General features: G+C 42.3%; 1 protein-coding gene across 3 annotated transcripts in view; it reads right to left on the minus strand.

Moving 5' to 3' along the window:
* robo2 (roundabout, axon guidance receptor, homolog 2 (Drosophila)) overlaps positions 1-13,934 on the minus strand; it is a 276,321-nt gene that overhangs the window by 55,877 nt on the left and 206,510 nt on the right. For all 3 annotated transcript variants that reach the window (XM_085370670.1, XM_085370671.1, XM_085370669.1), the window contains exons 3-5: positions 1,072-1,229; positions 652-772; positions 39-177 (exon numbers count right to left, since the gene is read on the minus strand). In XM_085370670.1, the coding sequence (XP_085226796.1) occupies positions 39-177; positions 652-772; positions 1,072-1,229 (418 nt within the window). The remainder of the gene's footprint in view (positions 1-38; positions 178-651; positions 773-1,071; positions 1,230-13,934) is intronic.

Raw genomic sequence — 13,934 nt, forward strand, 5'->3', positions numbered from 1 at the left:
CGCTGCCATTTGGAGAATATTCCGGTAAAAGTACATACCTCCCACGAGGAACATCAATGTCATCTTTCCTCCAGCGTACATTGGGTTGGGGGTCTCCTTGCACCTGGCAGCGGAACTCTACCGTTTCCTCTTCCAGGACCACCTGGTTGATTGGCCTCCGGAGGAAGGTTGGTCTCTCTGCAGCATGGGCACAAAAAAAAAGCACAATTTCATTATGTTAGGATTTGGCTTTGCTTTATTTCTCACATTGCCCAGTTCCTATATAATTATCCCTCTAATTACTCATATTTTGTTCATTATCTGATATTTCTGTTCCTCCGTGAGGCACAAATATACAGCAATAGTGCACTAAATGGACCTGTAACTTTATTGGAAATATAAGAACTGGCGTTTATTGAACTAACCTATTTATTACCGTTCACTCTGGCTCTTTATAACCTCATGACAGTTTAATGAGCAACACAAAAATGTGCTCCAGATTGCATGCAACTCAGATGGGAGAGTGTAGCAAAAGAAACACTGTTATTAAGCTTTGAGAAAACTTGGCTTCAATGTATTTCTTTTCAGGAGTATACAGTAACATGGATGGATGTCACTCTGCCAAATAACTGAGAAGATAAATTTCAGGAGGCCTGAAGGAGCAATCCTTACCAAATACAGTGACTTGTGCTGTCTCGCTGTCCCTTTCGCCGACCATGTTGGTGCCCACACAGATGTACATGCCTGCATCACTCTTTCTTGTGTTGGAGATCATTAGTTTCCCTCCTCGAATCTAAAAAAATAAAATGAATAAATAAATAGATTAAAAAACTCATAAATTAAAAGCTTGTACATTTTACACATCTGAATTCTGTCCTTGTCAAATCATTGGACAACACAAAAGCAGCATTTTCCCCCCTCACTGGCTTCAAACACATGAATGCCCAGCCAACTGTGCTCAGTGGCAGACATTTCCAGAAGCAAAAGCTCTTTCCTGTGTTCCCAGACACTAATAGCAACATTCACGGTAGACACTGATAATAGTTCTTCTTATTTTGTCCCGTTATTAAAAAAAATAGCTACGATACTCACAGTGATCCTGTCATCCTTATCGTCAATTCGAATTTTGTCCTTCTTCCAGTAGATGGTGGGTTCAGGATGCCCTCTGGGAGGGACACACTCAAGGATTGCTGGCTCTCCTGCTGCCACCACTACATCCGTAGGGTTTTGTCGAAAGTCATCTCTCAGCACTGAGGGGAAAAAAGAGCAGCCAATTGAGTAAGAGTACAGTGTTAGTAGATACGGTTTGGCTGGATTTTTCATTTGCCTGAATGAAATCCAGCTTACCATTCTGAAACTGCCTTTCTGCGTATTATGTTAATTGCACAACATAGTGTGAGTGTATGCATTGGTTATCTAGGCTATTTAAATGGGATGCACAGCTTCATCTGACTGGGAGAGCACAAGTGAAAGCTAATTGGAGCTAATGGAGGTCCCTGTGGAGGGAGCAGAACAAACAGAGTCAGAATGCCCTAAAGCCTGGTGTCACTCACTTGTGAGAGCTCACAGGGGTGCAACAGCGCTTCACTTCGGCATGTACTCTTACACACAGCCACATATGTGCTAACACACAAAAACAGTGGGTGGTCCATTGAACAACTGTGGCCTTGCATCTAATCACCCTCAGGTAGGCCCGCCATAGCGGGGATAGCCTCTCCCCCTCTAAAGTGTTCAGCGAAACACACAACAGCAGCTCATTAACAAACAAGGGGAGTCGCTGTCACAGTGAAACACACCAAGAAGCACCGAAGTACAAACATGAAAGCACAATCATGCCAAACTAACTGTGAGAAATTAAACCCTGAGTCACTGATGTATTCAGAACACACACCTACCGTATGAATGAATGAAAATAACATAGACCTAATGTACTCAAAAAATAGCTGGGGCTTCCCTGATGTGTGAAATGAAACTATTTTTTCCCTATTCAGGCTTTAATAAATCTAATAAATTGGAGTAGCACTTTAGGAAGTTTGGTATCAGCAGTGTAACTATCAGTGCAGCGGTGAGGGACACGATCCCTCTGATGACTGACTAAGCTTGCTGATGAAAGCACTGAGCTTGTTGGGAGATATTTGAAGATACTTCAGGAGGGCTGAATTAAGGGCAGCACCACAGGTCCTTATGTAAATTCCATGTGGCACAAGGGACAATGGCAGGGAGCGCCAGGATTATAAGAGGGGATAACTGGTCCCTGCACTCCAGGCTTCTCTCATCTCTTCATTCACTTTTCTTACCCTATCTACAGAAAGCCACAAAGCTATTGTCTTCTTATTTATTTATTTAGACCAAGGGGAAGGAGAGTGGAGGAATAGAGGAAGCTTTCAACCCAATTATCCTGGGGATGCACAGGGGTATAGAGTGGGACTTTAGTGTGACATGAATTCAAATGAAACCTTTACACAGGGGTAATAAGAGAGAATACAGAGTAGGCAGAGATAGAGATTTTCTCTCTCTTATGCAGGGCTGACCTCTAATCTAAAAAGCTAAGGTAATTAGCAAGCTCCAGTGTGCCGGTCCCCCTAACCAGTGTGGCTAGAACAGCCACCACCAATGGGCTCTCTGTATTTGCATTACAAACAGATGCCCTGCTGTTTAAAATCATAGTCTGGTTTGGACCATACATAGGCTGTTGTTTTCAAGATCACATTGGATTTAATTGCTCCTTTCCATTCATTGCTGATAGCACCCATGGGATTTTGTCAGAATCAATTTCCTTTGAAACAGAACAGTGACAAAAGAAACACGCATTAGGTGCATCATTACGGTGCTTGTGCCACGCTATCTAATCTAATCTAATACGGCACAGTACGTCACAGTAAATGCATCGCTGCACTGCAATCTAAATAAATATGCGATGAATAGAAATGGGAAAATAAATAAATAAAAACAGAGTAGTCACACACTCCAGCAAACAAAGAACAACAGATATACACACACGCACTTGTTGCAGGCAGGATAAACATTAGGTTACAAACAGCTAGGAGCAAATAAACAGACATGTCACTGGCGAGAGGATTATGCTTTGTGTGCAGGTTCGGGGCTTGCTGATACCAAGAAAATACTCACCAGACACATTTACTAAGTAAATGAGAGGATGGGCCAACCCAAATACACTTTGGTAAACTATCTAATCCTAACTGCAGTCATCAAGGTCATCAGCCTACAGTTAAAAAACACCTACAGCTCAGATTTTCATCCTCTCCGTTTAACATTTGCCCTTCTTTATTACAATTTCAGCCTGTAACTCTACCATGGCTTCATTTGCCCAGAGGCAATGCAATGGGTGGAACAATGCTTGCTACTGTGAGGGAATGATTTTATATTAGTACCTTAACATCGACTGGTGGGTCTGTATGTATCCGTCAGAAGCTGAACTTTTGCTCCAACTCTGAGGCCCTGTAGGCATTCAGGCCTGAATCAGCCAACAGACGTGAAGTAATTACCTTTCTCTTCCCCTGAAACATTCAGCTCTTCTTCAGCTGAAAAACCTCACCTCCCATGAAGTACCAGGAAGCCACAAACTCTGCTCGCTCGCTTACTTGCTTATTAATATTTATATATTTTTACATTCCCTTCCCTCTATTGACTAGTGCTACATCTGTCGATCTGGCTGCGGGCTAAAAAGAACCCATGTCTGAAAAATATTAATATGCCTTTCCCGCTCGTGTGTTATTTATTTATTTATATCCTAAATATCAGAGGAGTGGGTTGATTTGAATGAAAGAGCATCAGGCAGGGGGCAAAGCATGGCAAATTTGCAGCTCTTTCGGCTGGCACGGTTTCAACACCTCCAACTTAAAGGGGAGGGAGTCAGGTTGCAACTTGTGCTGTAAAACAGCCAACGGGTTGAGAGTGGAGGTCTTTGCCAACACAAAAACACAAAGGAGACACCCACACAGCTACTTTGTAAGCCAGACTGTGCTACATTGGCAGGAGAGGCCGATGCCAGCAACCATTAGAAAGGTCTATATGCAGGCGTGTTTTTAGCTAAGATAGACTCAGCACACAAAAATCAGCTGGACGCAGATAGATGACAGCTCACACAACGAGCATCGTAGCACAGGGGTGGCAGGGCAAGGACAGCATGAGGGGAAATATTTTGTGCAGTGCCCCCTCTTCTTCCACCTAAGATATTAGTCACTGGAGGGTGACACTGCTTGTCAGAAAGATTAGTGGGGAGCCTTGACTGAAGCGTCCAGCCTGCATACCGAGATAAGTGCCGACAAACATTCACCTACAGGAGCGCACCTTGGTTTGGTTCACAAAGGTTGTGCTCACTGCCACAACACCACAGACGTCTGAGACCTATTTCTGACATTCACATCACCTTGATAGATGCTCCCCACATACACAAACAACTACACACCAACCCTGACAAACTGTGAAGCAGTCTTAAAAGCCGCCGGCTTTCATATCTCTTTGTGATACTGCAAATATGAATATTTTTGTATGTTTGTGTGGTTGTTATTACTCTTCCCTCCCCGTTAATGGTAGAACAGACCCTCCGTGCTTTCATAGATATTCTCTTGGGTCAGGGGCTCAGAAACGCACAGTGAGATTACAACAGTTAGAAGCCTGGGGCCACACCCCGGCACCCACACTCTGATTAGAAAATAAACCATGCACACACAAACTAGGAGAGCTGTAGAGAGGTAGCTCCAAGCTATAATATCATTTCATTTGAGTGGTTTTTGCGGTTCATCTGGTAGAGTGCTTTTACAATGCCACCACTTTCAATCCCACCCTTAGAGAAGATAGACAATATATATCTCACTTGACAAAGCAAACCTACTGTATGTACTGTCACTGATGTTTTGTATTGCTGTTGATGCTGAAGGCAGGAGAAGGATAATGCCACACTATATTATACCACACTGAAAGGAGATATACTCCATTTGTCTGGATGCAAGCTTTTTCTCCAGGTTTGACTCGCTCATTTGCCCTCCCACCGGCCAGAGCTAACCTTTGCCCCTCATCCAGATGCAGAAATTACCCCCTCAGCAGGCAGGCAAACAGCAGGTTTGCACATATCCCCTATATCCCTCCACTGAGGGGCTGCAGGTCAGACCACAGAAACAGCTGCGAAAATATGACTGTCTGGCCATGCCCAAGGCTGTGCCTCCTTTGAGAGCTTGATAGAGACTCTCATCATTAGCACAAATAATATCCATCTCTCTGTCTGCCTTATTCTCTCCATCATCAGGGGTCACTCTGCTGCGTTCTCTGTTAATCATTTTTTCCAATCCCAGTGTTGTCCAATGAATTGCATCTTGCCCCCTACACTCACTTTCACTGACTTGTCAGTGTTCTCTCTTTGCACTGACTGCAGATGAGGTTCTGCAGATGAAGCCGTATACATTCACACCCAGTCATCCTCCACGGACCATGGCCAAGTCTGATATGATCACCACCATTCTCCCTATCTGCAAATCCTGCGCTAAGGGATTGTAAATAACACTGACACTTTCGCAGATAAGATTCGCGGAATATGGAAAATAGTGAAAGTAAAGAGACTCATATGGCTGCCAGTGATATTATAGTTGGGAGGATACCGTATGAAATGTGGATCTTTAATAGAGCCTCGGAGGGAATAAAAGAGACAGTGCTCCTGTGCCCTGGTGAGAGCACTGAGAAAAAAAGAAACAACAGGGGGTAACGAGAGGATGCCTGATCAAGGTCAAACTGAAGAGGTGGTGAGGAGTACAAAGGGACTAAATAGATGGGGCTGAATGTAAATGAAGAGAGCGCATTCCATCACACTCATGCCTCATATGGAGCTTCGACCTCTGATTAAGTAGATAAGCCGAAACAAATATCTTTATTTAAACAGCAGCCCCAATCAAAGCTAATTTTTCAAACAGCACCCCTAATTTGGCCTAACAAGCCCCTGAGCAGCACAGTAATGACAGTAAGAGGACAGTGGGCAAATCTGAGGCCAAGAAAAATCTGTGGTGTGGCTCCTGAGAAACAATATAATTAACTCTTAATGAACCTCTTTCCTTAACAATACTAACACACACACACACACACACACGCTCGCACACACACAAAATTCAATTTAGCCTAATCCATGCTTTATGGTAATGTATAGCTCATTAAAATGTTATTTAAAAACTCATTAAAATTCACTTGAAGAAGTAATGGCTTCATTACAGTAATATGCTGAAAAGCAAAGAAAAAGACAAGTGAGGACAAGGAGAAGAAAGAGCAGAGAGCGACAGCCTTCTAATCACTTAATTGTGTCTCAAATGGAATACATTTACATAATAAATGATGATGGGCTATATCCTCATCTCTATCTTTTCCCATTCTCATAGCACTCCGTAATTAACAGGCACTACAATTAAAGATGCATTTTTCCCCAAAAAGATTTTGGTGGCCGCTCCAGTTTTCAGTCTGTTGTCTTGTTTATGGTCATAACTGTGTTTGGGGGGCTTGGCAGATGCAGGCAGTGTGCTGAAACTGGAGCTGGCTGATACTGATGAACAATGTGCCCATGGGCCTTTGTGCCTGCTCTGATAAGGCATGATGTTGTGCTGATGGTTGTGCTCAGTCCAGAATGGACACTTTGCAGCCAGAAGGGGGAGTGAGACGTGAAGGAGGAACGCGATGAAGGGTGGGGGGTTTGGAGATGAGAGTGGGATTGATTTTCTGCCAATTCCAGCAAAGAGACAGCACGGACAGAGGTAGTGAGGCATCATGATTGAGCAGGTGGGTCTGCTTCCTGCATCGGGTAAAGCAAGAGTAGAGAGGAAGTAAAGTGAGAAGCTAAAAAGGAAGAGCGGAAGTATTGCAGCAGGCAAATGCCCCTGTTAATGTTTCCTCCAGCAGAAATCAGTCTCCTATTGCATCAGCCCTATCTCGGTATATATGACATGGAGTGAGTCATAAGTTGGATTTTGAAACAATTGGAAAAGCAAACTTAGTTAAGCGGCTCCCAATCACTAGCTGAGACTGACTCCATTAGCTCTTATCAGGGATACGATTCGCTAAAACAAGGTGCCCAGTATACAAATTGAATTCCAGAGTTCGCTCAGGCTCTAATACTAAAATTCATACATCTTTTGCCTGTCATCTTCTCCTTCTATACTACCGAATATCTTATTACATTTTATCCTCACCATCACCCCCTCTTACCTGCAGGGTTAGAGTTAATATGTATTACCCCCCACAGATTTTTTTTCCATGTAGCTGTTCAAGTGTAACAGATGTCACAAGTCCAGCTGTGACACGCTGTCGAACCGAAAGAGTAGCTCCATTGCTGGCCCTGAAAAAACGAACATCTGATATGCTGTTTGTGGGTACTGTGCGATGATAATGGTGCTGTGTGTGCATCTCTTCAGCATATTTGTGTAAGTTCTGGCCTGATGACATTGAGGTAGTGTCCTTCCACAGGGAAATATAATCCCAGGAAGCTGCTGAACTGTGTCCCTACTGAAAGAACAGTGCAGAACTACCTTAGACACAGTGTGCACATGCACACAGAAACACACACGGAAGTAGTTTCTTATCCAGTGTGGCATATACTTACATCGGCATCTCTGGTGAAAAAGGAAACCTCTGCAGTCTAGACCTATGTCCACTCTGCAAATCTTTATAAAACCTTTAACAGCATCCCTGTCTTCCTCTTTATGCCAGCCTGTTTGCTGCAGCTCCTTGTGTGTCTATTTTATTGTTTTGCTCTATAATTGGATTGGCAGTAACGGCGAGCAGAACGCCGTTAGGAGCTTGTAAAAGGTGTCACTCTGCGATGGCAGCCCCGTTTTAATTAAGCTCTCTGCTGGAGTTGAGCAGCTTTTATCTAGCTTGGCCTGATGAGCCCCAAGTGCAAGTGTGCTTCATAACATTCTGCAGGACAAGCTGGAGGAGGAAAGGAGGCGTTTGCAACAGCTGTAGATAGCCCAGTTTACTATACTCAGCTGTCCTCCCTTGACACCAATCTACATCCTGGACTAAGAAGATACTAGGAGACATTGTAAAAAATTTGGTGTGTTTGTGCATGTATGCCATTATTGTGTCTCCTTGTGCTCATTGTGACAGAGCCCCACCCATCAGTGGTGTGCAGTCATGTGTGTATTGGTGCAGATGCAGAGCCAGCCCTGCAACATGGTAACAGCAAATGGCTACAAACAAGAATTTAAATGAACTGAACAGAACACTCACAGTGCTGCTGTAACTTCTGAAATAATTCTACTTTACGGCGTATAGATCGGCATGTAAGGTTGATGCTGTAGGCAGTGTTGGACGCGGCATAATGATTAGAGGGGTGCATGTTCATCACAGTCTTCCCTTGCCTTTTCTCCCCTCCTCAATCCTCCTAATGGCCTCTTCAGATCATCTGTCCTTCAATCAATACTCCCTGAAAGTAAGAATCCCACACCTAAGGACACGTTGTTCCCCACTGTAGATCACAGGTGACACATTTTCTGTATCAGGAATCATCTGATGGTTCTGAATCAGAACCTTCCAGAGGACTTTGAACCAGGTCTGTTATCCATCAAATGTAAAGGTCTGACCATTTTCTATGTGGATGGCTCAGGCAGGAGGTGATACAGTTAGATTTGTGAGCAGAGGAAGGCTGAGGTCTGTCAGTGAGGTGAACAGAAAGCAGAAGAGGCAGGGTGTTAAATCACACACACAGCCTGGATGCAGAGACATTTAAAGAGATTTATTGATCGCTTTATAGATCTTAACTCTTGAGGGAGAGCAAAAATTAAACTGGATACAGAGATGACCTTTACAACAGCCTCATCCATGGGCAGGTATTTTTTTTAATCATTTCCATGTTCCACTGTATATATGTGTACGCTGTTTATGACGGAGGGAGTAAAGCAATTCACCACTTAGGCAGCGCATTCGAAAACTCCCCTTTGTACAACCAGCGCAACTATTATCCCCAATACGTTTTATGTGTGTCTGCTGAAGCATGATTGAATGCTGCACATAACATCTAAATACTTGGAATAAATTGTAGCAGTGCCTCTGCCTGCTCAGCAAATCACTGCTACATTAGCCTCACCTAAGTACCACATACTCATACATATACAAATTGCATTTGAAGTTTCTGTGCTGCAGTCTGTCAGTTTGTATGGAAAGCAGTTGCCCTGCACGCAGCAGAGTTATGCACCAACAGCACTAATAACAGCATGATCACTCTATAATTCACTGAAATGGCAGAAATTGCTCTCATGCACATTCCCTTGAAGCTCCTGAGATAAAACCAGAATTAACACCTTGAGGACATAAGACCAACTAGTCAAGCAGCTGTTTATATCATACAGTGAAGATTTTAAAAGAATTAATAAGTGGGCACCAAAGACTCCAATGTAAAATAAGGTCACAGTCTCACTTTGTTCTTAATGATTAGTCAGGGCCTGTATATGTTTTGTTTTCAGTTTTTTGGATATAAAAACATCACCTTATCCCTTTACATCCAATAACACATTGGTATACATTTCCTCACATGATCACATTCACATGTTTGTTGAGTATGGTAAAAAACAAAAAGACAAACAAAGCGATCTTAACTTTTGGCATCTAATCCCTTTAACCCTGAGCACAAGTGAAGATCTTTACCAAATTTAAAAAAAAAATACTTATATTCACCATGAGAAGGGGGTGAATGAAAAGAAATTTCAAAAATATCACACAACAAGAAGCACATAATAATTGACATGTTTATGCTTGACATGTAATTGCATATGAATGCAATCTGAAATTGCATTTATAAATACATGAACAATGCTTAGATGTTTGACATTAACCAGCTTACTGGAGCATTTAAAGGATTTATAAAGTTACAGCTTCTTCAGTGTTATTTTGTGGATTTTTGAGAGGATCCATATCACAGTTTAGTTTAGTTTTTTTTCCACTGTCTCAGTCACATTAACTGTTGTACAGAGGAGTAATTGTCTTAATTCCATCTGTAATCAGCTTACAGCATTAGTGCAGCTGGATATACCTGTACACCGGGCTTATGTAACCTGTGTGCTAATGGTGAGAATTTCATTCATTTCAGGGCATGGAGTAAAACCAAGGATGCTCACTCAGGTAATCTGCCCTGTATAAAGCAGCAGTCTGTATGTAATAACCCAGGTGTGCATTTATGTGTGTGTGTATGTGTGAATGTCTGTGTGTGTTTGTGTGAGTCAATCCATGCTCATATTATCATGCAAATGGAAAACAATCTGAAACACACCACTGGCTGCCATGCTCAGGATCAGTGCAGAGCAGTGTGTCTAAACCATTCCCGTTCTATCCCTCAACCCTCCCTTTCCTCAGCCTCTCCATTTCTCTCCTCCATCAAAAGGGAGATAAAACCGCACTGCTTCATACCACGCTGGTACCATAAACATCTCTGTAGGCTGGGGATGTGGGGTTAATTATTTAGGCAAAGAAACAAAGCTAATGAGGGAACTTCTAATCAGAAGCTATTTGGAGTTCTGTCAACAGTATCGACTGCACTGCAGATGAGATAAGATATCGTTGGAGGGCACCAGTGACCTACAAGGACAAGACAGTGGCTCAACAGCAGCACAGCACAGTGATCCCAGAACTCTCCAGGGCAAACATTCTCCAGCACAGACAGAGCAGTGAAAAGATACTGTGTGTGTGTTTGTGTGGGCGTGCATGGACATGCATTTCAACTTTCACCCATGCAGTGCTCTTTATCTTTACAGTCCCCATTTTTTATAGAGATGTGACCACACAGGAGAATCCAGTTTGTGACCAGCAATAGGCCCACAATGCTATTAACCAAGAGCTGCTGTGCAGTAATCAATCAGCACTGACTGAATGTGGCAATTAGCAAATGATTAAATGAGGTAAACCCACTGAGCAAGAACTGGTAAAAACAGAACGAAATAAGGTTTAGTCTGGCAACACAATATGTAGGTTCTGTAGGATGCTTGCCACTGTTTGACACTGATGTGTCTAGCAAGAACAAGTAAATGCAAATCTGTGCTCTGGTTCTGAGACAAAGAACATTAAGGGCATTGAAAGACACTTGCTGGCAATGACTAGATTGCAGACCAATTTTAGACATGGGGAAATATCAGTGCAGCTTTATTTTATTTTTATTTTAAGTTAAATAAATTAAAATTAAATAAAATAATTAAGTTGAGACTTTTTGAACAATAAGCACTAATTACTTACTGTGTGGAACATGTAATTAGATAGCCATTATTAAGGAAAATCAAGACAGGGTTCAATTTGTGCCCACTTGAGTAATTATTTCCAAATAAGTGCAAAGATTACTTTGGTTGTCTTTCATTTAGTCGATAGCTGATAAGTTCAAAATGTATCTATAGTTAAGACAGTTAAGGAGTGGATATCTACAAAGAAATTCACAACTTTTTCCCTAAAATTTTTAGGAAATTACAATCAATAAAAAATGCATCATTTGGAGTATAAACACCAGACTTTAAACCATTTGAAAATCACCAACTAATACGCCATACAAAGGTGACTATTTGGGGTTGACATAACCTTTTTTTTTTCTTTAAATATTTTCAAATTCAATATTTAATTTTCAATTTAAAAAGGTCCTTGAAAGGTTGTGATGATAAAATGACATTTGAAATCTCATCTAACTCCACAAAGCACAACATTGTGGAGCCATTAGGAGGAACCCCTGTTGTTGGGGTGGACATTCACTGTAGTGCGGCTAAAGACACCACTTGAGTTGTTTTCTTGCCTCCGCTGATATCCCTGATTGCACGCAGGCACTGCAGTCTCAGATCAGTGGGGGCTGACGCACATCACATATGATACAAGCCCACACATACAAACATTAACTTGCATGCACACATGGTGTAACCCCCCTGTATGAACACAGAAACAACTAGACACTGTGTCCCCTGGGTAATGAAAGAGCATTGTGAGATTGTGGTTGCTGTAAAACCCAATTAGTGTGTGCGCTTTTATCAGTTCTCTTCGAGCTACACACACAGATAACACAGTGCAAAACATTGATTTGCCTTTTTGGTTGTCTGCCCCCTTCTGGACACACACAACCAAGCAGGTGCAAGTGGAAAAATAAGAACTATGGAGAATAAATTACTGGGGTAATGTGCTCTCCACAGGAGGCTTAATCAACACCAATAAGTATAGAATCAAACTGTCAACAGAGAAACAGAGGTGATCCACTACACAACAAGATCTGAATGAATTATGATTTAAAACTGTTAATAAATAATCAAATTTAGCTTTCAGAAGATGTAAGCAAAGTGTGTCCTTGTGTATTATATGCAATTTAGCAAAAATAAAGGCTGTTTTTTAACACTAGGTCTATTCTTTGCTTCATAATATGTAGCTGTGCTGTCGGACCAAAAAAAATACAATACAATAAAATAAACAAATAAGTGACCACAACTTAAGAATGAAGCAGTGTCACAGTCCCAGCCTTATGCATGTCTTCTAACACCTCCGTCTCTCACAGCCACATAAAAGAGTAGAACAGAGTGGCAGCAATTGCAGCCTCCGTGCTGTGCAAGCCTCTGCTCCGCCGCAGCCATCAAAAGAGCTACTTCTGTATGCATATGCCGCATCACTCTGGGCTTTTTGAAGGCATGGATCACTGTCAAAATGCCAAGGCTCCCACCTAGCATACTGTATGGCTGAAAAACCATGTCAAAAGATATATAGGATGCCTTCTGTGTGAATCGACAGAGGAGGATTCACTGTCTTATATCTTAATCTTTGATTAGCAAAGATCGCTACTAATTTTCAAATTTCATTAACGCTGTTGAATATCAAATGCCATGTTAGTGAGTTGGAGATGGAGGTGCACCTCTTTAATAGGACTTAAGAACTAAGTAGAAATCCAGTCAAGAGACAGAAGGGGAGAGACAGGCAGAGGGAGGAACAGACTGAAGTGTTTTTTCACCGTCTTTCATTATTCAGCCTCAAGCTATGAATAACTGAATATCTGAATCCACGATAGCAGGGACGGAGAGCTGTATTTTCATACAGCAGGTCTGAATGTGGGGGAAGCATAACAAGCCACAAGAAGGCATCCTCCTCCTCCAAAAACGGTCGTTAAATATAGAGCCAGGAGCTCTGCTTATGCTTGACTGCTTCCTCAATTTCAGCATGGACGTCTGCACCTCATCCCCTTAGTCAACACAAAAAGTAAATAATGATGGCTAAAGTATCCACTTCTGATATCTGTCCTTTATTAATGAGTCAGTAGGAGTGTTTGGTCAGTGGTAAAACCATAGCTATTAGAGATACTGTCAAAAGGAGGGCAAAATTATTTGTCCCTGCTTTAGCACAACATTTGAGAAGTCACCCAGACACAGTGGTCCTGCTCTCTGGGCAGCTACTGAATTAAATATGAGGGCAAGGGGGAGATGTGGGGATGGGGCAAAGTGCCTCAGTTTAAATAGCAGAAAGGTGACATGTAAGCACTCTGCTATGGATGACCCCCTGACCTCACCATGCCCACAAAAGTGTGATCCCACCAGGTAACTGTTGCATGTTTTATGTCAACATAACCCTCCAGCATTGTGCAAATAACAGACACCCATGAAGAAAACAACACGTGTGTAACTGCGTTGTCACATCGTTGTGCAAACACCCCTGTCCAGCTAAAAACCTGTCATTAACACAGATAATTGATGGCCACTCTTCCGCAGAGCACTCAGATGATTGAAGTCGATCAACTCATTTGAGAAAAAAAAATGCAGTTTAAAATTGCCTTTTCAAATCCGTCTGCTGATTACCATAATCGCTTCATGGCTGACAATACTTTGTAAATGTGTGCTATTAATGCCAGCAATTACGCAGGCTAAATGCAAATGGGGTGCCAGTGTGGATGGACCTATCGATCTGAGCATATAAAGCAATAAACAAACCCGATCGTACATTTGCCACTGTGGAGTGACCCCCGC

The sequence above is a fragment of the Diplotaxodon limnothrissa genome, linkage group LG14 (genome assembly GCF_057381915.1).
Source record: "Diplotaxodon limnothrissa isolate DT_005_m linkage group LG14, D_limnothrissa_male_GT1.1, whole genome shotgun sequence".
Taxonomy (NCBI): domain Eukaryota; kingdom Metazoa; phylum Chordata; class Actinopteri; order Cichliformes; family Cichlidae; genus Diplotaxodon; species Diplotaxodon limnothrissa.